The sequence below is a fragment of the Salvelinus alpinus genome, chromosome 7 (genome assembly GCF_045679555.1).
Source record: "Salvelinus alpinus chromosome 7, SLU_Salpinus.1, whole genome shotgun sequence".
Taxonomy (NCBI): Eukaryota; Metazoa; Chordata; class Actinopteri; order Salmoniformes; family Salmonidae; genus Salvelinus; species Salvelinus alpinus.
Genome location: NC_092092.1, coordinates 60,687,296 through 60,715,224, shown reverse-complemented (window position 1 = coordinate 60,715,224; position 27,929 = coordinate 60,687,296). Strand labels below are relative to the sequence as shown.

The window sequence follows — 27,929 nt, the reverse complement described above, 5'->3', positions numbered from 1 at the left end:
CTAATGTGTGTGTGTGTGCGTGTGTGCGTACGTGCGTGCATGTGTCTGTTATTGCTCTGTGTGATTAAGTATAGTTGACAGGGCAGGTTTTGATGGAGGATGGTAGCGAGGGCTGGGTTGATGGCTCTGGTGGTGATGGAGGCAGGTGTCAGTGATAATGATACCCCAGGTGGAGGCACGCTGAGTGGGTGCCAGGGAGAGGGTGAACGAGGGTCTCTGGAGGATGGCTTGAGGGTTCAGACTGCTGAGGTGCAGCTGGAGAAAGTTTAATCAAAAGGCCCTTGTGGCTATTATGTCTTGCCTTCAGAAGCTAACTGACTCACTCACACAAGCACACACACTTTTTCAGTCTCACTCTCTCAAACACACACGGTAGGTTATCAGGATTGTCAGCTAGGCACCTCTGGAGAAGCAGTAGGCCTGTCTCTATGTTCTAGTCAGCCATGCATGACAAATGCTCCACAGACCGATGAAGGCTAGAGGAGGAAAGTAGGAATGAGTATGGAGTGGAGAGATGGGATAGAAAGACTAGAGTGAGAAGGAGAGCAGCAGAGGTGGATTTTTGGCTGGCTCAGTGAGGGAAACTGGCCAGAGCCACCGACACTGGAGGAGAGGTGAGAGAGAGGAAATGAAAGAGGGAGAGGAAGAAAGAGCGAGACATACAGATGCTGTATCCTAATTTGGCTGAGTTTCTCGAAGCAGGAAAATAATCCTGCAGGAATAAGAAATGTGAATAATTTGTTGAATTCATCGAAATCTGTGGGACAAATACATTTTTAGGTGAAAATCACAAACTTTAGAAGCTTTTTTTAAACCTTGAATACACTACAAGTTTGCATGTCATGAAACAACAGGATGATCAAATTAAGATACGCATCTGTGCACAGACATGAAGAAAAATATGAATGAGAGAGGGGGCAAAACCAAGAAACAGTGAGATATTATCATGTTTTGTGATGGAGTGAGAGAGGCAGAGTGGAGAGATAAAGAGATGAGAATGATGTAGAGAAAGGGGGTTAGAGGGAGCCGTAAATAGGGCTGGTGGTATGGAATCCAGTTTAGTGTAGGCCAGAAATCAAATCAGATCACATTTTATTGGTCACATACACATATTAAGCAGATGTTATTGTGGGTGTAGTGAAATGCTTGTGTTCCTATTGCAAACAGTGCAGTAAAATCTAACAATTCACAACAATAAAGACAAATCTAAAAATAAAAAAATAAATAAAAATACGTCAAGCTAAGGATATATACACATAAAATGAGTGAGAGAAGGAAAAAAGGAGAGAGGGACTGAGATGTTGAGAGATGGCAGGGAGAGTTTGAGAGTGATATAGAGGTTGAGAGATGGCAGGGAGAGTTTGAGAGTGATATAGAGGTTGAGAGAGAGGGATCGGAGTGAAGGACAGTGGTCATTAACTCCTATGGATATGTGATTGGGGATGTGTCATGATCAGTCAAACACATAATTTCAATGTGATGTTGAGAAACACAGGGGCAGCAGTGAGCGAGAGAGAGGGAAAGAGAGAGAGAGAGGGAAAGAGAGAGAGAGAGGGGGGTTGGGAGAGAGGGGGGGTTGGGAGAGAGAGGGGAAGAGATAGGGGGTTGGGAGAGAGAGGGGAAAGAGAGAGAGAGAGCGTGGCACTGAAGAAAGGTAGCGAGAAAGAGAAAAGTAAAGATGGAAAAGAAAGGTAGATAAAGAGAAACAGAGACCTACTGTGTGTTCAGGTGAGTCTCCTGATGGAGCAGAGGAGCAGGGTTTGGACTGCACACACGGTAGAGGTGAGTCACCACACCAGTGTGTGTTCTTTTGTATGTGTGTGACAGCTCGCAGCCTGACAGCCTATCCTAGGGTGGTTGGAGAACAGGGGGAGAGAAGACACTACAAGCCAGTTATTGGTGTCTTGTATTCCTCCCTTCTGTCAGTGAGGTGTTCTCCTGAGGGTTAAGGACTGCTGTGTCTCTGAAGGCACCTGCTGTGACCAGCCGTTAAGGAACTAGACAGAAGTGTTTAATGATGGATCCCCACCCGGTGCCCACATCTCCTGAACTGCTCTCTGTGTGAATAGGAAGCGTAGCGGGAGGCGGAGACTGACCGAATTGTTTACAGTGGGTGAGGAGAGGTTAGACAGAGAAATCATCAAGAGAGAGGATTACTGTATATATCTGCAGACGAGTTGGGATGTCAGTGTATGTGTCATAAACTTCTATTGTCAATCCATTTCTATCCATTTCCCTGCCTAATAATATGTCAGTCCATTTCTATCCATTTCCCTGCCTAATAATATGTCAGTCCATTTCTATCCATTTCCCTGCCTAATAATATGTCAGTCCATTTCTATCCATTTCCCTGCCTAATAATGTCAGTCCATTTCTATCCATTTCCCTGCCTAATAATATGTCAGTCCATTTCTATCCATTTCCCTGCCTAATAATATGTCAGTCCGTTTCTATCCATTTCCCTGCCTAATAATGTCAGTCCATTTCTATCCATTTCCCTGCCTAATAATGTCAGTCCATTTCTATCCATTTCCCTGCCTAATAATATGTCAGTCCATTTCTATCCATTTCCCTGCCTAATAATGTCAGTCCATTTCTATCCATTTCCCTGCCTAATAATATGTCAGTCCATTTCTATCCATTTCCCTGCCTAATAATGTCAGTCCATTTCTACATAGTGTTGTGTGTATTGACAAGGACATTAGTGATGGGTTGAGTATCACGCCTTCGTAAGGACGTTTGTCATGTGACCCCTGGGTCAGAGGACAGGGATCAATGCATGGCCTGTCATACGGTGGGTGATATGAAATCTGTTCTACATGAGAACACTGTCCTTCTAGAGAGATAATGTCCTGTACGTACTGGGTCCTGCGGTATACTGAGATGATACTGGACATATTTCTATGTGATGAGAGATGTTTGGCTTGACGTTTAGTTTTATAACTACAGAGTTATTGCATATCATGGGACTAGAGAACACACAAACAGCAAGAGCGAGAGAGAGAGAGAGGTCTTTGAAGTTAAGAAGTGTTTTCCTGTCTTCTCGGAAAGATGAGAAGTTCACTCTGAGGAGATACCAGTAAACTTCACTGCCGAGGGTGTGTGGTTTTGTGTGTGCTCTCAGCTCTGAAAGTGGAAAGGACACACACAGGCTTCCTGTCATCATTTCTCCTCCCTTTTCCCCCTTCCTCCAGCTCTGCCACTGATTGAATATGTATTTACAGAACTGAGGCCAAATGTCTGTGTTCTTTAGGCTCAGTGTTTGTTTTGCTTATTCAAAAGCCCCTCAACCAGAAAGTTAGCGAGAGCACTGTGGCTAAAAGCAAGATTGAACTGGACTGGACTGGACTGGACTGGACTGGGCTGGGCTGGGCTGGACTGGGCTGGACTGGACTCAGCTTCAATTCTGAGCTTATAAATTGCAGCAAAACCCTCTTAGTGATCTGTTCCAAAATGTGACAGTAGAATTGGCCTTCATTGAGCTGTCCTGGTGGGGGGATAATGTCCTAGTGGGGGTATAATGTCCTGGTGGGGGATAATATCCTGGTGGGGGGATAATGTCCTGGTGGGGGGATAATGTCCTGGTGGGGAGATAATGTCCTGGTGGGGGGATAATGTCCTGGTGGGGGGATAATATCCTGGTGGGGGATAATGTCCTGGTGGGGGATAATGTCCTGGTGGGGGATAATGTCCTGGTGGGGGGATAATGTCCTGGTGGGGGATAATGTCCTGGTGGGGGATAATGTCCTGGTGGGGGATAATATCCTGGTGGGGGATAATGTCCTGGTGGGGGGATAATGTCCTGGTGGGGGGATAATGTCCTGATGTGGGGGGGATAATGTCCTGATGTGGGGATAATGTCCTGGTGGGGGGATAATGTCCTGGTGGGGGGATACTGTCCTGGTGGGGGGATAATGTCCTAGTGGGGGGATAATGTCCTAGTGGGGGGATAATGTCCTGGTGGGGGATAATGTCCTAGTGGGGGGATAATGTCCTGATGTGGGGATAATGTCCTGGTGGGGGGAATAATGACCTAGTGGGGGGATAATGTCCGGGTGGGGGGATAATGTCCTAGTGGGGGGATAATGTCCTGATGTGGGGATAATGTCCTGATGTGGGGATAATGTCCTGGTGGGGGGATAATGTCCTGGTGGGGGGGATAATGTCCTAGTGGGGGGATAATGTCCTAGTGGGGGGATAATGTCCTGGTGGGGGGATAATGTCCTGGTGGGGGGATAATGTCCTAGTGGGGGGATAATGTCCTGATGTGGGGATAATGTGTTGGAACCATTTCATCAGTGCCAGCTCATAAACTCTATAAATTACACCATACTGTGGTTTAAAGACTCACCTGGAGTGTGTGTGTGTGTGTGTGTGTGTGTGTGTGTGTGTGTGTGTGTGTGTGTGTGTGTGTGTGTGTGTGTGTGTGTGTGTGTGTGTGTGTGTGTGTGTGTGTGTGTGTGTGTGTGTGTGTGTATATGTGTATATGTGTATATGTCTGTCTGTCTGTCTGTCTGTCTGTCTGTCTGTCTGTCTGTCTGTCTGTCTGTCTGTCTGTCTGTCTGTCTGTCTGTCTGTCTGTCTGTCTGTCTGTCTGTCTGTCTGTCTGTCTGTCTGTCTGTCTGTCTGTCTGTCTGTCTGTCTGTCTGTCTGTCTGCCTGCCTGCCTGCCTGCCTGCCTGCTTCCCCAGGGTGGAGGAGAGCTTTAAGACCCTGTTCTGGTCCATCTTTGGTCTGTCGGAGGTGATCTCTGTGGTCCTGAAGTATGACCATAAGTTCATAGAGAACATTGGTTATGTGCTGTACGGGGTCTATAACGTCACCATGGTGGTGGTTCTACTCAACATGCTCATCGCTATGATCAACAGCTCCTACCAGGAGATAGAGGTCAGTCCTATTAATAACTCATTCATATTAAGGTCAGTCGTATTAATAACTCATTCATATAAAGGTGTGTCTTATTAATAACGCATTCATATAGAGGTGTGTCTTATTAATAACTCATTCATATAACGATCAGTCTTATTAATAACTAATTCATATAAAGGTCAGTCCTATTAATTACCAATTCATATAGAGGCCAGTCCTATTAATAACTCATTCATATAGAGGTCAGTCCTATTAATAACTCAGTCCTATTAATATAAAGGTCAGTCCTATTAATAACCAATTCATATAGAGGCCAGTCCTATTAATAACTCATTCATATAAAGGTCAGTCCTATTAATGACTCATTCATATAGAGGTCAGTCATATTAATAACTCATTCATATAAAGGTCAGTCCTATTAATGACTCATTCATATAGAGGTCAGTCATATTAATAACTCATTCATATAGAGCTCAGTCCTATTAATGACTCATTCATATAGAGGTCCGTCCTATTAATAACTCATTAATTTTGAGGTCAGTCCTATTAATAAGTAATTCATCAGGAATTATTCAATTTTGCATGTTAATGTATAATCCTAGTAGGGTCCTTTTCATTTAAGACATGTTTAGTCAAAGCAATGTACAGTATATTTAATGTGAAATATTGTTAATCACACGTGCCTGTGCAATGATGCAACCAATATGCGTGTGTTTACGTTTGTGCATCCATTTGTTTGTTTGTGTCCGTTTCTACACGCGTGTTTGTCCCCTCCAGACAGATGCAGATGTAGAGTGGAAGTTTGCTCGTGCCAAGCTGTGGATGTCCTACTTTGACGAGGGTCGTACTCTGCCCGCTCCCTTCAACATGGTGCCGTCTCCTAAGTCCTGGTATTACCTGGTCCTCCGCACCAAGGCCGGCCTTGTTCACCTCTGCAAGGCCAAGGACCTTCGCCACGACAATGAGCTGGAGATGGGCATGCTCAACTCACGATTCAAGGCCAGAGGGGAGAGGAAAAAGGTCAAAAGTCAAACCCTAATTGTGTCAATAGATATTGTAGATGCTAGTAGGTGTTTGATCTGACACGAAGCTATTTTCATACTAAGATAAGACATTTAAAAAATGTGTTTTGTTTGTTTACCTTATTAGAATACCAGGTGAGAATTTGATCCTGGGTAAATGTGTCTTCCCAAGACACAGCTGAACGTCCAGGGTGGGAGGCTAGAAGAAGAGATCTCAGTGACTTTGAAAGACGGGTCTCAAAGAGCATAGGGGGTTTAAAGGGTGTGTGTTTGTGCGTTTGTTTTTATGTGTGTGTGTCTCTGTCACCAGGTCTCAACCCAATTGAACACTTATGGGAGATTCTGGAGTGACGCCTGAAACAGCATTTTCCACCACCATCAACAAAACATCAAATTATGGAATTTCTCGTGCAAAAATGGTGTCACTTCCCTCCAATAGAGTTCCAGACACTTGTAGAATCTATGCCAAGGTGGATTGAAGCTGTTCTGGTGGCTCATGGTGGCCTAACACCCTATTAAGACACTTTATGTTGGTGTTTCCTTTATTTTGACAGTTACTGTCACGACTTCTACCGAAGTAGATGCCTCTCCTTGTTCGGGCGGTGTTCGGCGGTCGACGTCGCCGGTCTTCTAGCCATCGCCAATCCATTTTTCATTTTCCATTTGTTTTGTCTCGTTTTCCCACACACCTGGTTCTCATTTCCCTCATTATGTGTTGTGTATTTAACCCTCTGTTTCCCCCATGTCTTTGTGTGGTATTGTTTATTCTGTTTTCATGTATGCGCATGTTAGGCTGGTTGCGCTGTGTTATGTTCAACCCGTATTTGTATTTCGTGTTCATTTGTGCCGTGTGCTTTTGGTTCGCCAAATAAAAGGCTCCGTTTTGCTACCAAATATCTGCTCTCCTGCACCTGACTTCCTACAGCCCTTCACGCATACCTTGACAGTTACCTGTTTTTCAAATGCTTCAGGATGTATCATAGATGTATGGTGTCTCCGGAAGGTGGAGTCAATCACCACCTTCCGGAGACACCTGAAACCCCACCTCTTTAAGGAATACCTAGGATAGGATAAAGTAATCCTTCTAACCCCCCCCCCCCCCTTAAAAGAGTTAGATGCACTATTGTAAAGTGGTTGTTCCACTGGATATCATAAGGTGAATGCACCAATTTGTAAGTCGCTCTGGATAAGAGCGTCTGCTAAATGACTTAAATGTAAATAGAACTGCCTCTATGGGTACACAGAGACCTAATGGCTTGACTATGGAACAGAACTGAGCAGGAGGTGAGCAATCGATACATAGACTCACACTACACCTCTGGAAAATTAGCAAAATGTCAAGTGAGATTCTGTGTGTCTGTACGTGCGTGCAGTCGTGTGTGTCTGTGGGAGTGTGTGCGTGCATGAGTTAGTGTGTGTGTGTCTGTCTGGGGTTTCAGGAGCCATTGCAGTTTGGTGTCATGTCTTGTCTTGCCATGCCACTGACAATACCAAGCTTGGCAGCCTTACGAGCCCCAGAGGTGAGTAAGTGTGTGTGTTGTGTGTGTGTGTGTGTGTGTGTGTGTGTGTGTGTGTGTGTGTGTGTGTGTGTGTGTGTGTGTGTGTGTGTGTGTGTGTGTGTCTGCTTCCAAAATGAAAATAAGGACAGTAAATAAAGCTAAAAGAGGACAATAAAACCAGGTCAGTGTTAGTTAGCACAACAGAGAGTACTTGTTATTTTGTTTAAAAAAATGTGGACCTTTATTTAACCAGGCAAGTCAGTTAAAAGCAAATTCATATTTACAATGACGGCCTACTTGTAAAGACCCCCGGCCAAACCCTCCCCTAACCCGATACACATTATTCCAAGATCACAGGAATCATGTTTGCACCACATAATTAAATATAACATATAATTACATTTAACATGTAAAATGATTTTGGAAGAATTTCCATCTATTTTGACAGAAATTGAAAGGAGAGGGAGACAACGATGGAGGGAAATGCACAATAGCAGTGGGGTCGGCATTCATGCCCTCACTGAGGGTAACACAGACCGTGGGGGTACAAGCAAGACCAGTCTTGATTGTTATTTTATATGGTCTACATATCTATATCTGACACATCTGGCTTTCATGCTCTTTAACCTCCTCTCTAGCTTCTCATGTTGTGTTGTTGTGGCTGACTTCTCCTCATATACAGCACATGTTGTGGCTAACTCCTCCTCATCTATAGCTCGTGTTGCTGTGGCTGACTTCTACTCATGAACTCAGCAAAAAAAGAAACATCCTCTCACTGTCAACTGCGTTTATTTTCAGCAAACTTAACATGTGTAAATATTTGTATGAACATAACAAGAATCAACAACTGAGATATAAACTGAACAAGTTCCACAGACATGTGACTAACAGAAATTGAATAATGTGTCCCTGAACAAAGGGGTGGTCAAAATCAAAACTAACAGTCAGTATCTGGTGTGGCCACCAGCTGCATTAAGTACTGCAGTGCATCTCCTTCTCATGGACGGCACCAGATTTGCCAGATCTTGTTGTGAGATTTTACCCCACTCTTCTACCAAGGGTCTTGCAAGTTCCCGGGCATTTCTGGGGGAAATGGCCCTAGCCCTCACACTCCGATCCAACAGGTCCCAGACGTGCTTAATGGGATTGAGATCCGGACTCTTCGCTGGCCATGGCAGAACACTGACATTCCTGTCTTGCAGGAAATCACGCACAGAACGAGTAGTATGGCTTGTTGTCATGCTGGAGGGTCATGCTGGAGGGTCATGCTGGAGGGTCATGTCAGGATGAGCCTGCAGGAAGGGTACCACATGAGGGAGGAGGATGTCTTCCCTGTAACGCACAGCGTTGAGACTGCCTGCAATGACAACAAGTTCAGTCCGATGATGCTGTGACACACCGCCCCAATTACAGCTGATGTTGTGTTGTTGTGGATAACTCTTCCTCGTGTATAGCTCATGTTGTTGTGGCTAACTTCTCCTCATATTTAGCTCATGTTGTGTTGTTGTGGCTAACTTCTCCTCAAATATAGCTCATGTTGTGTTGTTGTGGCTAACTTCTCCTCATATATAGCTCATGTTGTGTTGTTGTGGCTAACTTCTCCTCATATATAGCTCATGTTGTGTTGTTGTGGCTAACTTCTCCTCATATATAGCTCATGTTGTGTTGTTGTGGCTAACTTGTCCTCATAAATAGCTCATGTTGTGTTGTTGTGGCTAACTCCTTCTCATATATAGCTCATGTTGTGTTGTTGTGGCTAACTTCTCCTCAAATATAGCTCAGGTTCTGTGTAACTTCTCCTCAACTACAGCTTATGTTGTTGTGGATAACTCTTCCTCATGTATAGCTCATGTTGTTGTGGCTATCTTCTCCTCATATATAACTCATGCTGTGTTGTTGTGGCTAACCTCTCCTCATATATAGCTCATGTTGTTTTCTTGTGGCTAACTTCTCCTCATAGCATATCAAATCAAAGTTTATTTGTCACGTGCGCCAAATACTACAGGTGTAGACCTTACAGTGAATTGGTTACTTACAGGCTCTAACCAATAGTGCAAAAAAGGTAGTAGGTGAACAATAGGTAGGTACAGAATTCAAACAGTAAAACGACTGAAAAAAAAACAGTAACGAGGCTATATACAGTAGCGAGGCTGTAAAAGTAGCGAGGCTACATACAGACACCGGTTAGTCACTTCATGTTGTGTTGTTGTGGCTAACTTCTCATTTACAGCTTATGTTGTGTTGTTGTGGATAACTCCTCCTCATGTAATGCTCATGTTGTGTTGTTGTGGCTAACTTCTCCTCATATATAGCTCATGTTGTGTTGTTGTGGCTAACTTTTCCTCATATATAGCTCATGTTCTGTTTTTGTGGCTAACTCCTCCTCATGTATAGCTCATGTTGTGTTGTTGTGGCTAACTTCTCCTCATATATAGCTCATGTTGTGTTGTTGTGGCTAACTCCTTCTCATAAATAGCTCATGTTGTGTTGTTGTGGCTAACTTCTCCTCAAAAATTGCGCATGTTGTTGTGGCTGACTTCTCCTCATATTTAGCTCATGTTGTGTTGTTGTGAATAACTTCTCCTCATATATAGCTCATGTTGTGTTGTTGTGGCTAACTTCTCCTCAAATATAGCTCATGTTGTGTTGTTGTGGCTAACTTCTCCTCAAATATAGCTCATGTTGTGTTGTTGTGGCTAACTTCTCCTCATATTTAGCTCATGTTTTGTTATTGTGGCTAACTTATCCTCATATATAGCTCATGTTGTGTTGCTGTAGGTAACTTGTCCTCAAAAATAGCTCATGTTGTGTTGTTGTGGATAACTCCTTCTCATATATAGCTCTTGTTGTGTTGTTGTGGCTAACTCCTTCTCATGTGTAGCTCATGTTGTGTTGTTGTGGCTAACTCCTTCTCATAAATAGCTCATGTTGTGTTGTTGTGGCTAACTCCTCCTCGTGTATAGCTCATGTTGTGTTGTTGTGGCTAACTTCTCCTCAAAAATAGCGCATGTTGTTGTGGCTGACTTCTACTCATATTTAGCTCATGTTGTGTTGTTGTGAATAACTTCTCCTCATATATAGCTCATGTTGTGTTGTTGTGGCTAACTTCTCCTCAAATATAGCTCATGTTGTGTTGTTGTGGCTAACTTCTCCTCAAATATAGCTCATGTTGTGTTGTTGTGGCTAACTTCTCCTCATATTTAGCTCATGTTTTGTTATTGTGGCTAACTTATCCTCATATATAGCTCATGTTGTGTTGCTGTAGGTAACTTGTCCTCAAAAATAGCTCATGTTGTGTTGTTGTGGCTAACTCCTTCTCATATATAGCTCTTGTTGTGTTGTTGTGGCTAACTCCTTCTCATGTGTAGCTCATGTTGTGTTGTTGTGGATAACATCTCCTCATATATAGCTCATGTTGTGTTGTTGTGGCTAACTCCTCCTCGTGTATAGCTCATGTTGTGTTGTTTTGGCTAATTTGTACTTTTATATGTATTATGTTATGCTGTTGTGACTAACTCATCCTCAAGAATAGCTCATGTTGTTGTGGCTAACTTCTCCTCGTATTTAGCTCATGTTGTGATGTTGTGGCTAACTCCTCATGTATAGTTCATGTTGTTGTGGCTAACTTCTCCTCATATATAGCTCATGTTGTGTTGTTGTGGCTAACTTCTCCTCATATATAGCTCACGTTGTTGTGGCTGACTTAACCTCATATATTGTTAATGTTGTTTTGTTTTGGATAACTCTTCCTCGTGTATAGCTCATGTTGTGGCTAACTTCTCCCCATATATAGCTCATGTTGTGTTGTTGTGGCTAACTTCTCCTCATATTTAGCTCATGTTGTGTTGTTGTGGCTAACTTCTCCTCATATATAGCTGATGTTGTGTTGTTGTGGCCAAATTCTCCTCATATATAGCTCATGTTGTGTTGTTGTGGCTAACTCCTCCTCATATATAGCTGATGTTGTGTTGTTGTGGCTAACTTCTCCTCATATTTAGCTCATGTTGTGTTGTTGTGGCTAACTTCTCCTCATATATAGCTGATGTTGTGTTGTTGTGGCCAAATTCTCCTCATATATAGCTCATGTTGTTGTGGCTGACTTCTCCACATATATTACTCATGCTGTGTTGTTGTGGCTAACCTCTCCTCATATATAGCTCATGTTGTGTTGTTGTGGCTAACTCCTCCTCATGTATTGCTCATGTTGTTGTCACTAACTTCTCCTCAAATATAGCTTATATTGTTGTGGCTGACTTCTCCTCATTTATAACTCATGTTGTGTTGTTGTGGCTAACTCCTTCACAGAAATAGCTCATGTTGTGTTGTTGTGGCTAACTTCTCCTCATATATAGCTCATGTTGTGTTGTTGTGGCAAACTTGTCCTCATATTTAGCTCATGTTGTGTTGTTGTGGCTAACTCCTTCTCATAAATAGCTCATGTTGTGTTGTTGTGGCTAACTTCTCCTCAAAAATAGCTCATGTTGTTGTGGCTGACTTCTACTCATATTTAGCTCATGTTGTGTTGTTGTGAATAACTTCTCCTCATATATAGCGCATGTTGTGTTGTTGTGGCTAACTTCTCCTCAAATATAGCTCATGTTGTGTTGTTGTGGCTAACTTCTCCTCATATATAGCTCATGTTGTGTTGTTGTGGCTAACTTCTCCTCATATATAGCTCATGTTGTGTTGTTGTGGCTAACTTCTCCTCATATATAGCTCATGTTGTGTTGTTGTTTCTAACTTCTCTTTATATATACCTCGTGTTGTGTTGTTGTGGCTGACTTCTCTTCATATACATGAACAATATAAATAAATACAACTAAAGTCAAGGTTGATCGCCTGTCTTCTGTAGTTGTTCCTGCATACTGAATACTGAATACTTGTCATTCCTGCCTACTGAATAGTGAATACTAGTTGTTCCTGAATGCTGAATTGTAGTTGTTCCTGCATACTGAATATTGAATACAAGTTGTTCCTGCATACTGAATATTGAATACAAGTTGTTCCTGCATACTGAATATTGAATACTAGTTGTTCCTGCATACTGAATATTGAATACTAGTTGTTCCTTTATACTGAATATTGAATACTAGTTGTTCCTGCATACTGAATATTGAATACTAGTTGTTCCTGCATACTGAATATTGAATACTAGTTGTTCCTTTATACTGAATATTGACTATTAGTTGTTCCTGCATACTGAATACTGAATAATAGTTGTTCCTACATACTGAATATTGAATACTAGTTGTTCCTGCATACTGAATTTCGGGAATACTAGTTGTTCCTGCCAATACCAGCACCTGGATTTAGAGCAGGGCTCTCCAACCCTGTTCCTGGTGAGCTACCCTCCTGTAGGTTTTCACTCCAACCCTGTTCCTGGTGAGCTACCCTGCTGTATGTTTTCACTCCAACCCCAGTTGTAAGTAACCTGATTCAGCTTATAAACAAGCTAATAATTAGGATCAGGTTTTCTAGATTATGGTTTGAGTGAACCTACAGGATGGTAGCTGTGTAGGAACAGGGTTGGAGAGCCCTGATCAAGATGCACTGCTGTGCACAGGGTTTCCTCTGTTTATATATGTATAACTCATGTTGTGTTTTTGCAGGGTGAACGCTACATGGCCCATGGTCGACTACGAGAGGAGTCCACTCTCAGAAAACCTATCCAACACCCTACCAGGTACCAGGTAAGAAGAAAGAAAGAAAGAAAGAAAGAAAGAAAGAAAGAAGAGGGGTGTGGAAGGGTAATGGGTGAGAAAAAGTCAGAGGGAAATGGGGGGCACAGAAGGAAAGAGAATGATAGAGCTAGGGAGAAATAGACAATTATCGAGACAGATAGATGCTGAGACCGTCTGCATATCGATTTAATGCGATACCGAGAAATGGAGTGAGTGGAAGCAGGTACTGGCCCAGTAAAGGAGTGTGGAGTGAGAGACTGAATTGGGACAATAGATGGAATGGAATGAGGGAAGGTCTTTCTGTCCTCTACCTTTGCCCTATGAGACATCTTCTCTCTTCCTCTGTCGTGAGAGGTCATTCTATTGTCTCTCACACAACATATTGCTTCTCTATAAAAGCCTTTCTCCTGACACACAAACACATCCATGCACACACACAAACACATCCATAGACACACACACAAACACATCCATTCTCACACACACACACGCCCACACACGCCCCCCCCCCCCCACACACACACACACACACTGCATTTGGTATGTCAGGCCAGCTTATCACTGTGAGTGTGTATGTAATGCATGCAGGGCTACAAGTATTGACGGGTTCCCAGAGAGTAGGTCTTAAGGCATCCACATGCAGTGGTGTAAAATACTTACAGTTGAAGTCGGAAGCTTACATACACCCTAGCAAAATACATTTAACCTATTTGGGCTAGTGGGCAGTATTTTGACGTCCAGATGAAAAGTGCCCAAAGTAAACTTTCTATTACTCAGGCCCAGAAGCTAGGATATGCATATAATTGGTAGATTTGGATATAAAACAATCAAAAGTTTCTAAACTGTTAAAATAATGCCTGTGAGTGGACAAACCATCCCAAAACAAAAAATATCAGCCTACCACTGTTTCCAATGGCTGTCATGTTTATTATGAGGCGAAATCCTCCCAGATTGCAGTTCCTAGGGCTTCCACTAGATGTCAACAGTCTTTATAAAGAGTTTTAGGTTGGTTCTTGGAAAAATGAGCTAGAATTTGTAGTTTTTCTAAGTGTCTCCCATTTTTTTTTGGTTTTCATGCGCGTGGATGAGAGTGCATTCTTTGTTGTTTATCTTCGGTAAAGACAATAACGATTCTCCGTCTTAAATTGTATCGTTTATTTCCGTATTAGGGTACCTGAGGTTTGATTAAAACGTTGTTTGACATGTTTGGTGAAGTTTATTGGTAACGTTTGGGATTCATTTTGTATGCATTTTGAAGGAGGGAAACCGGTGGATTATTGAATGAAGCGCGCCAGCTAAACTGAGTTTTTGGGTATAGAAAGAAGGACTTTATCGAACAAAAGGACCATTTATGATGTAGCTGGGACCTTTTGGAGTGCCAATAGAAGAAGATCTTCAAAGGTAAGGCATTTATTATATCGCTATTTCTGACTTTCGTGGCACACCTGTGCTGGTTGAAAAATGTTTTTCATGCTTTTGTATGCGGGGCGCTGTCCTCAGATAATCGCATGGTGTGCTTTCGCCGTAAAGCCTTTCTGAAATCTGACACAGTGGCTGGATTAACAAGACGTTAACCTTTCTAGGACACACGTTCCGCTAGCGGAACCCCACCCCCACAACATTCCGCTGAAAAGGCAGCGCGGGAAATTCAAAAATATTTTTGGGAAATATGTAACTTTCACACATTAACAAGTCCAATACAGCAAATGAAAGATAAACATCTTGTTAATCTACCCATCGTGTCCGATTTAAAAAAAAATGCTTTACAGCGAAAACACAACATATGATTACGTTAGATCACCGCCAAGTCCAAAAAACACACAGCCATTTTCCCAGCAAAAGATAGCAGTCACAAAAAGCAGAAATAGAGATAAAATGAATCACTAACCTTTGATGATCTTCATCAGATGACACTCATAGGACATCATGTTACACAATACATTTATTTTTTGTTCGATAATGTGCATATTTATATCCAAACATCTTAGTTTACATTGGCACCATGTTCAGAAATGCCTCAAATATCCGGAGAAATTGCAGTGAGCCACATCAAATAACAGAAATACTCATCATAAACTTTGATGAAAGATACATGTTTTACATAGAATTAAAGATACACTTGTTCTTAATGCAACCGCTGTGTCAGATTTCAAAAAAACTTTACGGAAAAAGCACACCATGCAATAATCTGAGACGGCGCTCAGATATAAATAACATTTCTCCGTCAACAGAAATACGAAATTACATCATAAATATTCCCTTACCTTTGATGATCTTCATCAGAATGCACTCCCAGGAATCCTAGTTCCACAATAAATTGTTGTTTTGTTCGATAATGTCCATTATTTATGTCCAAGTAGCTACTTTTGCTAGCGCGTTTAGTACACATTTCCAAACGCTTGTGCAAGTCCCGCATAACGTCGGACGAAAACTTAAAAAAGTTATATCACAGGTCGAATAAACTTGTCAAACTAAGTAGAGAATCAATCTTCAGGATGTTGTTATCATATATATCCAATAACGTTCCAACCGGAGCATTCCTTCATGTCTGTAGAAGTTATGGAACGCAAGGCGATATCATGAGGAAAGTGCATGACCAGGAACTGGCAATCTGCCAGACCACTGTCTCATTCCCCTCTCATCCGGCCCCACAACACAGTATAAACTTCATTCAACATTCTACAGACTGTTGACATCTAGTGGAAGGCGTAGGAAGTGCAAACAAATCCATATCTTCCTGGGATTTGAATAGGCGATGAGTTGAACATCAACCAGCCTCAGAATTTCCACTTCCTGTTTGGAAGTTTGCCTGCCATATGAGTTCTGTTATACTCACAGACATAATTCAAACAGTTTTAGAAACTTCGGAGTGTTTTCTATCCAATAGTAATAATAATATGCCTATATTAGCATCTGGGACAGAGTAGGAGGCAGTTCAATTTATTCATCCAAAGTGAAAATGCTGCCCCCTATCCCTAAAAAGTTCAGCTTTATTTTGATGTATGACACTTGTATTTTCATGAATGTTAAATAATTATATTTCTGTCATTTGAATTTCGCGCTCTGCAATTTCATCGGATGTTGTCGAGGTGGGTTGCTAGCGCAACGCCTGTGCCAGAAAGGTTCAACTCTATTTTTCACAATTCCTGACATTTAATACTAGGTCAGTTAGGATCACCACTTTATTAAAAAAATGTGAAATGTCAAAACAATAGTGGAGAGAATGATTTATTTCAGCTTACATTTCTATCAACATATTCCCAGTGGGTCAGAAGTTTACATACACTCAATTAGTATTTGGTAGCATTGCATTTAAATTGTTTAACTTGGGTCAAACGTTTCGGGCAGCCTTCCACAAGCTTCCCACAATAATTTGGGTGAATTTTGGCCCATTCCTCCTGACAGAGCTGGTGTAACTGAGTCAGGTTTGTAGGACTACTTGCTCGCACACACTTTTTCAGTTTTGCCCACAATTTTTTTATAGGATTGAGGTCAGGGCTTTGTGATGACCACTCCAATACCTTGACTTTGTTGTCCTTAAAGCCTCTTAGTGCAAAAATCCCTCTAGTGGGATCAAATTCGACAACATCCGGTGAAATCGGAGCGCGCCAAATTCAAAATACAAAATCGTAATATTAAACATTCATGAAAATACAAGTGTCCTATATCATTTAAAAGCTTAACTTCTTGTTAATCCAGCCGCTTGTCAGATTTCAAAAAGATTTTACGGCGAAAGCATACCATGCGATTATCTGAGGACAGCGCCCCGCATACAAAAGCATGACAAAAAAATTCCAAACCAGCACAGGTGTCACAAAAGTCAGAAATAGCGATAAAATAAATCACTTACCTTTGAAGATATTCCTCTGTTTGCTATCCCAAGTGTACCAGCTACACAGCAAATGGTTGTTTTGTTCGATAAAGTCCTTCTTTATATCCCAAAAAAGTCAGCTTAGTTGGCGCTCTTGATTCAGTAATCCACCTGTTTCCCTCGTTCAAAATGCATACAAAGGAATCCCAAAAGTTACCAATAAACTTAGTTCAAACAAGTCAAACAACATTTCTAATCAATCCTCAGGTACCCTAATATGTAAATAAACAATCAAATTTAAGACGGAGAATAGTATGTTCATTACCGGAGATAAATAACGAAGTGCGCGCCCTCATCCACGCGCGTCACAATAGTACAGTAAAAATGGGAGCCACCTAGAAATACTACAAATTCTAGCTCATTTTTCAAAAAACAAGCCTGAAACTGTTGGATGGGCAGACACCTCAAAAAAAAAACTGGATGGATTCTCCTCGGGTTTTTGCCTGCCATATCAGTTCTGTTATACTCACAGACATTATTTTAACAGTTTTAGAAACTTCAGAGTGTTTTCTATCCAATACTACCACTTATATGCATATCCTAGCTTCTGGGCCTGAGTAACAGGCAGTTTACTTTGGGCACGAAATACCGAATACTGCCACTGGCCCTCAAGAAGTTTTAAGCCATTTTGCCACAACTTTGGAAGTATGCTTGGGGTCATTCTCCATTTGGAAGACCCATTTGCCACCAAGCTTTAACTTCCTGACTGATGTCTTGAGATGTTGCTTCAATATATCCACATAATTTTCCATCCTCATGATGACATCTATTTTGTGAAGTGCACCAGTCCCTCCTGCAGCAAAGCACCCCACAACATGATTGCTGCCACCCCCGTGCTTCACGGTTGGGATGGTGTTCTTCGGCTTTCCCCCCCCCTTTTTCCTCCAAACATAACGATGGTCATTATGGCCAAACAGTTCTATTTTTGTTCCATCAGTCCAGAGGACATTTCTCCAAGAAGTACGGACTTTGTCACCATGTGCAGTTGAAAATTGTCTGGCTTTTTTATGGCGGTTTTGGAGCTGTGGCTTCTTCCTTGCTGAGCGGCCAGGTCATGTCGATATAGGACTCGTTTTACTGTGGATATAGATACTTTTGTACCTGTTTCCTCCAGCATCTTCACAAGGTCCTTTGCTGTTGTTCTGGGATTGATTTGCACTTTTCGCACCTAAAGTATGTTCATCTCTAGGAGACAGAACGCATCTCCTTCCTGAGCGGCATGACGGCTGCGTGGTCCCATGGTGTTTATACTTGCATACTATTGTTTGTACAGATGAACGTGGTACCTTCAGGCGTTTGGAAATTGCTCCCCAAGGATGAACCAGACTTGTGGAGGTCTACAAAAAAAAATTCTGAGGTCTTGGCTGATTTCTTTTGATTCTCCCATGATGTCAAGCAAAGAGGCAACTGAGTTTGAAGATAGGCTTTGAAATACATCCACAGGTACACCTTCAATTGTATATTTTTTTATATATTTTTTTAATATATATTTTTTATTTCACCTTTATTTAACCAGGTAGGCTAGTTGAGAACAAGTCCTCATTTGCAACTGCGACCTGGCCAAGATAAAGCACAGCAGTGTGAACAGACAACAACACAGAGTTACACATGGAGTAAACAATAAACAAGTCAATAACATGGTAGAAAAAAAGAGAATCTATATACAATGTGTGCAAAAGGCATGAGGAGGTAGGCAATAAATCGAATAATTACAATTTAGCAGATTAACACTGGAGTGATAAATCATCAGATGATCATGTGCAAGTACAGATACTGGTGTGCAAAAGAGCAGAAAAGTAAATAAATAAAAGCAGTATGGGGGGTAGAGAGACTGCCAGAGGACCGGACAGCATGCCCTCCGATTTGACACACTGAACTCTGTCTGCAAAGTAGTTGGTGAACCAGGCAAGGCAGTCATTAGAAAAACCGAGGCTACTGAGTCTGCCGATAAGAATATGGTGATTGACAGAGTCGAAAGCCTTGGCCAGGTCGATGAAGACGGCTGCACAGTACTGTCTTTTATCGATGGCGGTTATGATATCGTTTAGCACCTTGAGCGTGGCTGAGGTGCACCCGTGACCGGCTCGGAAACCGGATTGCACAGCGGAGAAGGTACGGTGGGATTCGAGATGGTCAGTGATCTGTTTGTTGACTTGGCTTTCGAAGACCTTAGATAGGCAGGGCAGGATGGATATAGGTCTGTAACAGTTTGGGTCCAGGGTGTCTCCCCCTTTGAAGAGGGGGATGACCGCGGCAGCTTTCCAATCCTTGGGGATCTCAGATGATACGAAGGAGAGATTGAACAGGCTGGTAATAGGGCGTGCGACAATGGCGGGGGACAGTTTCAGAAATAGGGGGTCCAGATTGTCAAGCCCAGCTGATTTGTATGGGTCCAGGTTTTCCAGCTCTTTCAGAACATCTGCTATCTGGATTTGGGTAAAGGAGAAGCTGGGGAGGCTTGGGCGAGTAGCAGCGGGGGGGGCGGGGCTGTTGGCCAAGGTTGGAGTCGCCAGGAGGAAGGCATGGCCAGCCGTTGAGAAATGCTTGTTGAAGTTTTCGATTATCATGGATTTATCGGTGGTGACCGTGTTACCTAGCCTCAGTGCAGTGGGCAGCTGGGAGGAGGTGCTCTTGTTCTCCATGGACTTTACAGTATCCCAGAACTTTTTGGAGTTAGAGCTACAGGATGCAAATTTCTGCTTGAAAAAGCTGGCCTTTGCTTTCCTGACTGACTGCGTGTATTGGTTCCTGACTTCCCTGAACAGTTGCATATCGCGGGGGCTCTTCGATGCTATTGCAGTTCGCCACAGGATGTTTTTGTGCTGGTCGAGGGCAGTCAGGTCTGGAGTGAACCAAGGGCTATATCTGTTCTTAGTTCTGCATTTTTTGAACGGAGCATGCTTGTCTAATATGGTGAGGAAGTAACTTTTAAAGAATGACCAGGCATCCTCAACTGACGGGATGAGGTCAATATCCTTCCAGGGTACCCGGGCCAGGTCGATTAGAAAGGCCTGCTCGCAGAAGTGTTTTAGGGAGCGTTTGACAGTGATGAGGGGTGGTCGTTTGACCGCGGACCCGTAGCGGATACAGGCAATGAGGCAGTGATCGCTGAGATCTTGATTGAAGACAGCAGAGGTGTATTTGGAGGGCAAGTTGGTCAGGATAATGTCTATTAGGGTGCCCATGTTTACGGATTTAGGGTTGTACCTGGTGGGTTCCTTGATGATTTGTGTGAGATTGAGGGCATCTAGCTTAGATTGTAGGACTGCCGGGGTGTTAAGCATATCCCAGTTTAGGTCACCTAACAGAACAACCTCTGAAGCTAGATGGGGAGCGATCAATTCACAGATGGTGTCCAGGGCACAGCTGGGAGCTGAGGGGGGTCGGTAGCAGGCGGCAACAGTGAGAGACTTATTTCTGGAGAGATTAATTTTTTAAATTAGAAGTTCGAACTGTTTGGGCATAGACCTGGAAAGTATGACAGAACTTTGCAGGCTATCTCTGCAGTAGATTGCAACTCCTCCCTCTTTGGCAGTTCTATCTTGATGGAAAGTGTTATAGTTGGGTATGGCAATCTCAGAATCTTTGGTGGCCTTCCTAAGCCAGGATTCAGACACGGCAAGGACATCAGGGTTGGCAGAGTGTGCTAAAGCGGTGAGTAAGACAAACTTAGGGAGGAGGCTTCTGATGTTGACATGCATGAGGCCAAGGCTTTTTCGATCACAGAAGTCAACAAATGAGGGTGCCTGGGGACATGCAGGGCCTGGGTTTACCTCCACATCACCCGAGGAACAGAGGAGTAGTAGGATGAGGGTGCGGCTAAAGGCTATCAAAACTGGTCGCCTAGAGCGTTGGGGACAAGGAATAAAAGGAGCAGATTTATGGGCGTGGTAGAATAGATTCTGGGCATAATGTGCAGACGGGTATGGTGGGGCACGGGTACAGCGGAGGCAAAGGGAGGTGGGACAAAGGAGGTATCAGAGGAACGGAGAGTGGAACTACGGGGTCCATTGCAAACCAAAACAATGATAACTAGCCTGAACAACAGTATACAAGGCATATTGATATTTGAGAGAGACATACAGTAAGGCATAAAGTAATTGCAGGTCTTGATTGGGAGAGCTAGCTAAAACAACAGGTGAGATAACAGCAGCTAGTCAGCTAACACAGCAACAGCAGGTAAAAATGGCGACGACTAGGCAGAGAGGGTCGGATTGACTACACAAAGAGCCTGAGTTAAAACACAGAGCCGACAGATAAAACACAAATAAACAGAATGGAGTACCGTGAATTAATGGACAGTCCGGCAGGCATCAGCTATGTAGCCAAGTGATCATAGTGTCCGGGGGGAAGCCGTAGATGGAGCAGGTTAGCCGCCACTAAGCTAGCACGCGACGTTTAAAGTTAGTAGCCCGGGGGGTGGTCTGCTCAGACGGAGGGGGTCTGCTCAGACGGAGGCCGGTTGAGGGCACAGCGGATGGGGTATTCGTCTGCAGACCAGACGTGGTCGTGTCGACAGAGAATCCAAGCCGGATGGCGATGGCGAAAGAGGTATTGTAGAATTGTGTTTGCTAACTGGTGCTAGCTTCGTGGCAGTGGCGTTAGCTGCAAGCTAGCTGTGAGGATCAGAAGTAGTGGCTCAGGGATTACGGCAGGAATCCGGCGTTGTTGTGGAGAGACAGTCCGATGCTGGTAAATTGGTGAGTAATATCCAGGCTAATAACAGGGCTGGTGTCTGTGCAGAAGGTAAAAGCTGCTAGCAGCGGCTAAAAATGACTAAATAGCTTGTAGCTGATTAGCTGGTTAGCTGCTGGGGGTTCTTGAATGTGTTCCAAAGTTTAAAAAATTATAGCGATTCCGTATCACATTGGGTGAGGTAGGTTACCGGAAGGTATAATCGAATTAAAAATCGAAAAGAGATAGGATTTTTTTTTTAAATATATACAAGAAATACGAAAAATACAAACGTACACGAGAGGACGAAACAAAACACGTCTACACTGCTACGCCATCTTGGGAGAAAAAAAAAAGTGACTTGTCAGTATATTTGAAACCAAATACTTTTATACTTTTACTCAAGTAGTATTTTACTGGATGACTTTCACTTTTAGTTTTTAATTTTACATTTTATTTAACCTTTATTTAACTAGGCAGTTATTTTCTATAAAAGGTATCTTTACCTTTACTCAAGTATGACAATGGGTACTTTTTCCAACACTGCTTCAATGTTATTATAGTTTTCTGTTTCTATATTAGTTGTATTTAGTTATAGTTGTATACAAATGTTTCTATTTCATTTTTATAATATTTAATTTCAGTTTTAGTGTTAGGGACAGAAAGTGTGAGAGGCTTGGAGCCAATTGTGTGGTATAGTTTTGTGTGTATTTAAAGAGTTTGTGTGTTTTTTTTATGTCACTTCTTCCTACTGGGGGCAGTAATTCATAATGTGATGGGTCAGGTCATAGGTTAGGTTAGGTTAGGCCTTTTCATGACACCAATGCTACGTTGGAGTCATTCCACGTCCCTTTTGATTGGCTGGTAATTTGGTCAAGAAAACAATTGATCTGTCTGGAAACAATTTATCCATTATTGCAATATGGTTTTGGAAACCTTGAACACTCAACTTAATTATCATCACAAAATAACTTTACAAAAGACATCCTCTGTGGAAATATGTGGTAAAACAGTTAATGTTTTATTTAACACAGCTTCGAGCTGATGTTTTGTTTTTTGTTCCCACCCGAGTTTCCATTAGCTCAGGAAGTGCCATGCATAACCTCAGTGGGAATCTTTGAGATAAACACGCATAATATAAACACGCATAATAAGTGTGTCTTTTGTACTGGTAAAGTTATTTTTGGTTGATAATTAAAGTGTGTTCAAGGTACATATGAAAGTAGAATTTCTGAGGTTTCCAAAAGCGTATTGCCTGTAGTAATTATCAACGTGTAGATAAAGTGTTGGTACAGTTGCCCCACTGGCGTCAATTGTTCAAATGAGAACCCTATGGCTGTATGGGTTCTCAGGGGCTAAGGTTAGGTTATGTTTAAATTATAAAATCATTCTCAATGTGACTTGGATTTAAAGGAATAGCGCAGAGACTGGTGCAAAAAAACATGTTGGAAGGTAACTTTCTCTTGCCCATGTTTACACCAATCTAATACTTTTCAGCATTAGTTAGCCACCTAGCAGTTTTTTCCCCTGTTAGCTAATGATAGCTAGTGCTAGTTCAGGGCAGCAGGTAGCCTAGTGGTTAGAGCGTTGGGCCAGTAACCGAAATGTTGCTGGATCAAATCCCTGAGTTGACAACGTAATAATCTGTTGTTCTGCCCCTGAACAAGGCAGTTAACCCACTGTTCCTGGTAGGCTGTCATTGTAAATAAGAATTTGTTCTTAACTGACTTGGCTAGTTAAATAAAGGTTAAATAGTGATGAACAAGCAAGGCATTTTTGAAACATGTCCACATTTACCCACCACATTCAGTATCTTGAAAACCCCATTAGAGTATTGCCCAAAGTAAATAAAATTAAAGCATTCACAAAATTCATGATGGGTTTTATTCGTTTTGGGGTCAGAGAATAGTTTCAGTAAAGTTTTAGTTTTTCTTATGGGTTTGTTAATTATTTTATTTCAGTTTGCTAAATAGTTTTGTCATGATTAGTTTTAGTTTCGTATAATACCTAGTATAATATTTTCAGCTTTCATAATTCCAACTCTCTCCTCTCAACTTTCTGCACTCTCCTCCCACCCTCCTCTCCCCTCATCCCTCTCTCCACTCTCTCCTCCTGCAGAAGATCATGAAGCGTCTCATTAAGCGGTATGTTCTGAAGGCTCAGGTTGACAGAGAAAATGATGACGTCAATGAAGGTGAAGATCTAATCTCCTTCAACGTCGACTTTATGTACCTCACCAGATTCTACCTGACTGGGTTGCTGTTGTGATTGTAACTGTGTGTGTGTTGTCATTGTGATTGTGACTGGGTTGATGTGGTCAGTGTGACTGGGTTGGTGTTGTCAGTGTAACTAGGTTGGTGTTGTCAGTGTGACTGGGTTGGTGTTGTGAGTGTGACTGGGTTGGTGTTGTCAGTGTGAGTGTGACTGGGTTGGTGTTGTCAGTGTGACTGGGTTGGTGTTGTCAGTGTGACTGGGTTGGTGTTGTCAGTGTGACTGGGTTGGTGTTGTGAGTGTGACTGGGTTGGTGTTGTGAGTGTGACTGGGTTGGTGTTGTCAGTGTGACTGGGTTGGTGTTGTCATTGTGATTGTGATTGTGACTGGGTTGGTGTTGTCAGTGTGACTGGGTTGGTATTGTCAGTGTGAGTGTGACTGGGTTGGTGTTGTCAGTGTGAGTGTGACTGGGTTGATGTGGTCAGTGTGAGTGTGACTGGTTTGCTGTTGTCAGTGTGACTGGGTTGGTGTTGTCAGTGTGACTGGTTTGCTGTTGTCAGTGTGACTGGTTTGCTGTTGTCAGTGTGACTGGGTTGCTGTTGTCAGTGTGACTGGGTTGGTGTTGTCAGTGTGAGTGACTGGGTTGATGTGGTCAGTGTGAGTGTGACTGGGTTGGCGTGGTCAGTGTGAGTGTGACTGGGTTGGTGTTGTCAGTAAGATTGTGACTGGGTTGGTGTTGTCAGTGTGACTGGGTTGGTGTTGTCAGTGTGACTGGGTTGGTGTTGTTAGTGTGACTGGGTTGATGTGGTCAGTGTGAGTGTGAGTGTGACTGGGTTGATGTGGTCAGTGTGAGTGTGACTGGGTTGGTGTTGTCAGTGTGACTGGGTTGGTGTTGTCAGTGTGACTGGGTTGGTGTTGTCAGTGTGACTGAGTTGGTGTTGTGAGTGTGACTGGGTTGGTGTTGTCAGTGTGAGTGTGACTGGGTTGGTGTTGTCAGTGTGAGTGTGACTGGGTTGGTGTTGTCAGTGTGACTGGGTTGGTGTTGTCAGTGTGACTGGGTTGGTGTGGTCAGCGTGAGTGTGACTGGGTTGGTGTGGTCAGCGTGAGTGTGACTGGGTTGGTGTGGTCAGCGTGAGTGTGACTGGGTTGGTGTGGTCAGTGTGAGTGTGACTGGGTTGGTGTTGTCAGTGTGATTGGTTTGGTGTTGTCAGTGTGACTGGATTGGTGCTGTCAGTGTGACTGGGTTGGTGTTGTCAGTGTGACTGGGTTGATGTGGTCAGTGTGACTGGTTTGGTGTTGTCAGTGTGACTGGTTTGGTGTTGTCAGTGTGACTGGATTGGTGTTGTCAGTGTGACTGGGTTGGTGTTGTCAGTGTGACTGGGTTGGTGTTGTCAGTGTGACTGGGTTGGTGTTGTCAGTGTGACTGGATTGGTGTTGTCAGTGTGACTGGGTTGGTGTTGTCAGTGTGACTGGATTGGTGTTGTCAGTGTGACTGGGTTGGTGTTGTCAGTGTGACTGGGTTGGTGTTGTCAGTGTGACTGGGTTGGTGTTGTCAGTGTGACTGGGTTGGTGTTGTCAGTGTGAGTGTGACTGGGTTGATGTTGTCAGTAAGAGTGTGACTGGGTTGCTGTTGTCAGTGTGAGTGACTGGGATGCTGTTGTCAGTAAGATTGTGACTGGGTTGCTGTTGTCAGTATGACTGGGTTGGTGTTGTCAGTGTGACTGGGTTGGTGTTGTCAGTGTGACTGGGTTGGTGTTGTCAGTGTGACTGTGACTGGGTTGGTGTTGTCAGCGTGACTGTGACTGGGTTGGTGTGGTCAGCGTGAGTGTGACTGGGTTGGTGTGGCCAGCGTGAGTGTGACTGGGTTGATGTGGTCAGTGTGAGTGTGACTGGGTTGGTGTTGTCAGTGTGACTGGTTTGGTGTTGTCAGTGTGACTGGGTTGGTGTTGTCAGTGTGACTGGGTTGATGTGGTCAGTGTGAGTGTGACTGGGTTGATGTTGTGAGTGTGACTGGGTTGGTGTTGTCAGTGTGAGTGTGAGTGTGACTGGGTTGCTGTTGTCAGTGTGAGTGTGACTGGGTTGATGTGGTCAGTGTGAGTGTGACTGGGTTGGTGTTGTCAGTGTGAGTGTGACTGGGTTGATGTGATCAGTGTGAGTGTGACTGGTTTGCTGTTGTCAGTGTGACTGGGTTGGTGTTGTCAGTGTGACTGGTTTGCTGTTGTCAGTGTGACTGGTTTGCTGTTGTCAGTGTGACTGGGTTGCTGTTGTCAGTGTGACTGGGTTGGTGTTGTCAGTGTGAGTGACTGGGTTGATGTGGTCAGTGTGAGTGTGACTGGGTTGGCGTGGTCAGTGTGAGTGTGACTGGGTTGGTGTTGTCAGTAAGATTGTGACTGGGTTGGTGTTGTCAGTGTGACTGGGTTGGTGTTGTCAGTGTGACTGGGTTGGTGTTGTTAGTGTGACTGGGTTGATGTGGTCAGTGTGAGTGTGAGTGTGACTGGGTTGATGTGGTCAGTGTGAGTGTGACTGGGTTGGTGTTGTCAGTGTGACTGGGTTGGTGTTGTCAGTGTGACTGGGTTGGTGTTGTCAGTGTGACTGAGTTGGTGTTGTGAGTGTGACTGGGTTGGTGTTGTCAGTGTGAGTGTGACTGGGTTGGTGTTGTCAGTGTGACTGGGTTGGTGTTGTCAGTGTGACTGGGTTGGTGTGGTCAGCGTGAGTGTGACTGGGTTGGTGTGGTCAGCGTGAGTGTGACTGGGTTGGTGTGGTCAGTGTGAGTGTGACTGGGTTGGTGTTGTCAGTGTGATTGGTTTGGTGTTGTCAGTGTGACTGGATTGGTGCTGTCAGTGTGATTGGGTTGGTGTTGTCAGTGTGACTGGGTTGATGTGGTCAGTGTGACTGGTTTGGTGTTGTCAGTGTGACTGGTTTGGTGTTGTCAGTGTGACTGGATTGGTGTTGTCAGTGTGACTGGGTTGGTGTTGTCAGTATGACTGGGTTGGTGTTGTCAGTGTGACTGGGTTGGTGTTGTCAGTGTGACTGGATTGGTGTTGTCAGTGTGACTGGGTTGGTGTTGTCAGTGTGACTGGATTGGTGTTGTCAGTGTGACTGGGTTGGTGTTGTCAGTGTGACTGGGTTGGTGTTGTCAGTGTGACTGGGTTGGTGTTGTGAGTGTGACTGGGTTGGTGTTGTGAGTGTGACTGGGTTGGTGTTGTCAGTGTGACTGGGTTGGTGTTGTCAGTGTGACTGGGTTGGTGTTGTCAGTGTGAGTGTGACTGGGTTGGTGTTGTCAGTGTGACTGGGTTGGTGTTGTCATTGTGATTGTGATTGTGACTGGGTTGGTGTTGTCAGTGTGACTGGGTTGGTATTGTCAGTGTGAGTGTGACTGGGTTGGTGTTGTGAGTGTGACTGGGTTGATGTGGTCAGTGTGAGTGTGACTGGTTTGCTGTTGTCAGTGTGACTGGGTTGGTGTTGTCAGTGTGACTGGTTTGCTGTTGTCAGTGTGACTGGTTTGCTGTTGTCAGTGTGACTGGGTTGCTGTTGTCAGTGTGACTGGGTTGGTGTTGTCAGTGTGAGTGACTGGGTTGATGTGGTCAGTGTGAGTGTGACTGGGTTGGCGTGGTCAGTGTGAGTGTGACTGGGTTGGTGTTGTCAGTAAGATTGTGACTGGGTTGGTGTTGTCAGTGTGACTGGGTTGGTGTTGTCAGTGTGACTGGGTTGGTGTTGTTAGTGTGACTGGGTTGATGTGGTCAGTGTGAGTGTGAGTGTGACTGGGTTGATGTGGTCAGTGTGAGTGTGACTGGGTTGGTGTTGTCAGTGTGACTGGGTTGGTGTTGTCAGTGTGACTGGGTTGGTGTTGTCAGTGTGACTGGGTTGGTGTTGTCAGTGTGACTGGGTTGGTGTTGTCAGTGTGACTGGGTTGGTGTGGTCAGTGTGAGTGTGACTGGGTTGGTGTTGTCAGTGTGATTGGTTTGGTGTTGTCAGTGTGACTGGATTGGTGCTGTCAGTGTGACTGGGTTGGTGTTGTCAGTGTGACTGGGTTGATGTGGTCAGTGTGACTGGTTTGGTGTTGTCAGTGTGACTGGTTTGGTGTTGTCAGTGTGACTGGATTG

The 27,929-nt window shown here is 43.7% G+C and overlaps 1 protein-coding gene across 1 annotated transcript in view; it reads left to right on the top strand.

The window, feature by feature from the left end:
• Positions 1 to 27,929, top strand: part of LOC139581394 (short transient receptor potential channel 7-like) — an 82,642-nt gene that overhangs the window by 41,567 nt on the left and 13,146 nt on the right. Inside the window, exons 9-12 of the mRNA XM_071411111.1 lie at positions 4,691 to 4,886; positions 5,646 to 5,867; positions 12,999 to 13,079; positions 23,734 to 23,809. Of these exons, the coding sequence (XP_071267212.1) occupies positions 4,691 to 4,886; positions 5,646 to 5,867; positions 12,999 to 13,079; positions 23,734 to 23,809 (575 nt within the window). The remainder of the gene's footprint in view (positions 1 to 4,690; positions 4,887 to 5,645; positions 5,868 to 12,998; positions 13,080 to 23,733; positions 23,810 to 27,929) is intronic.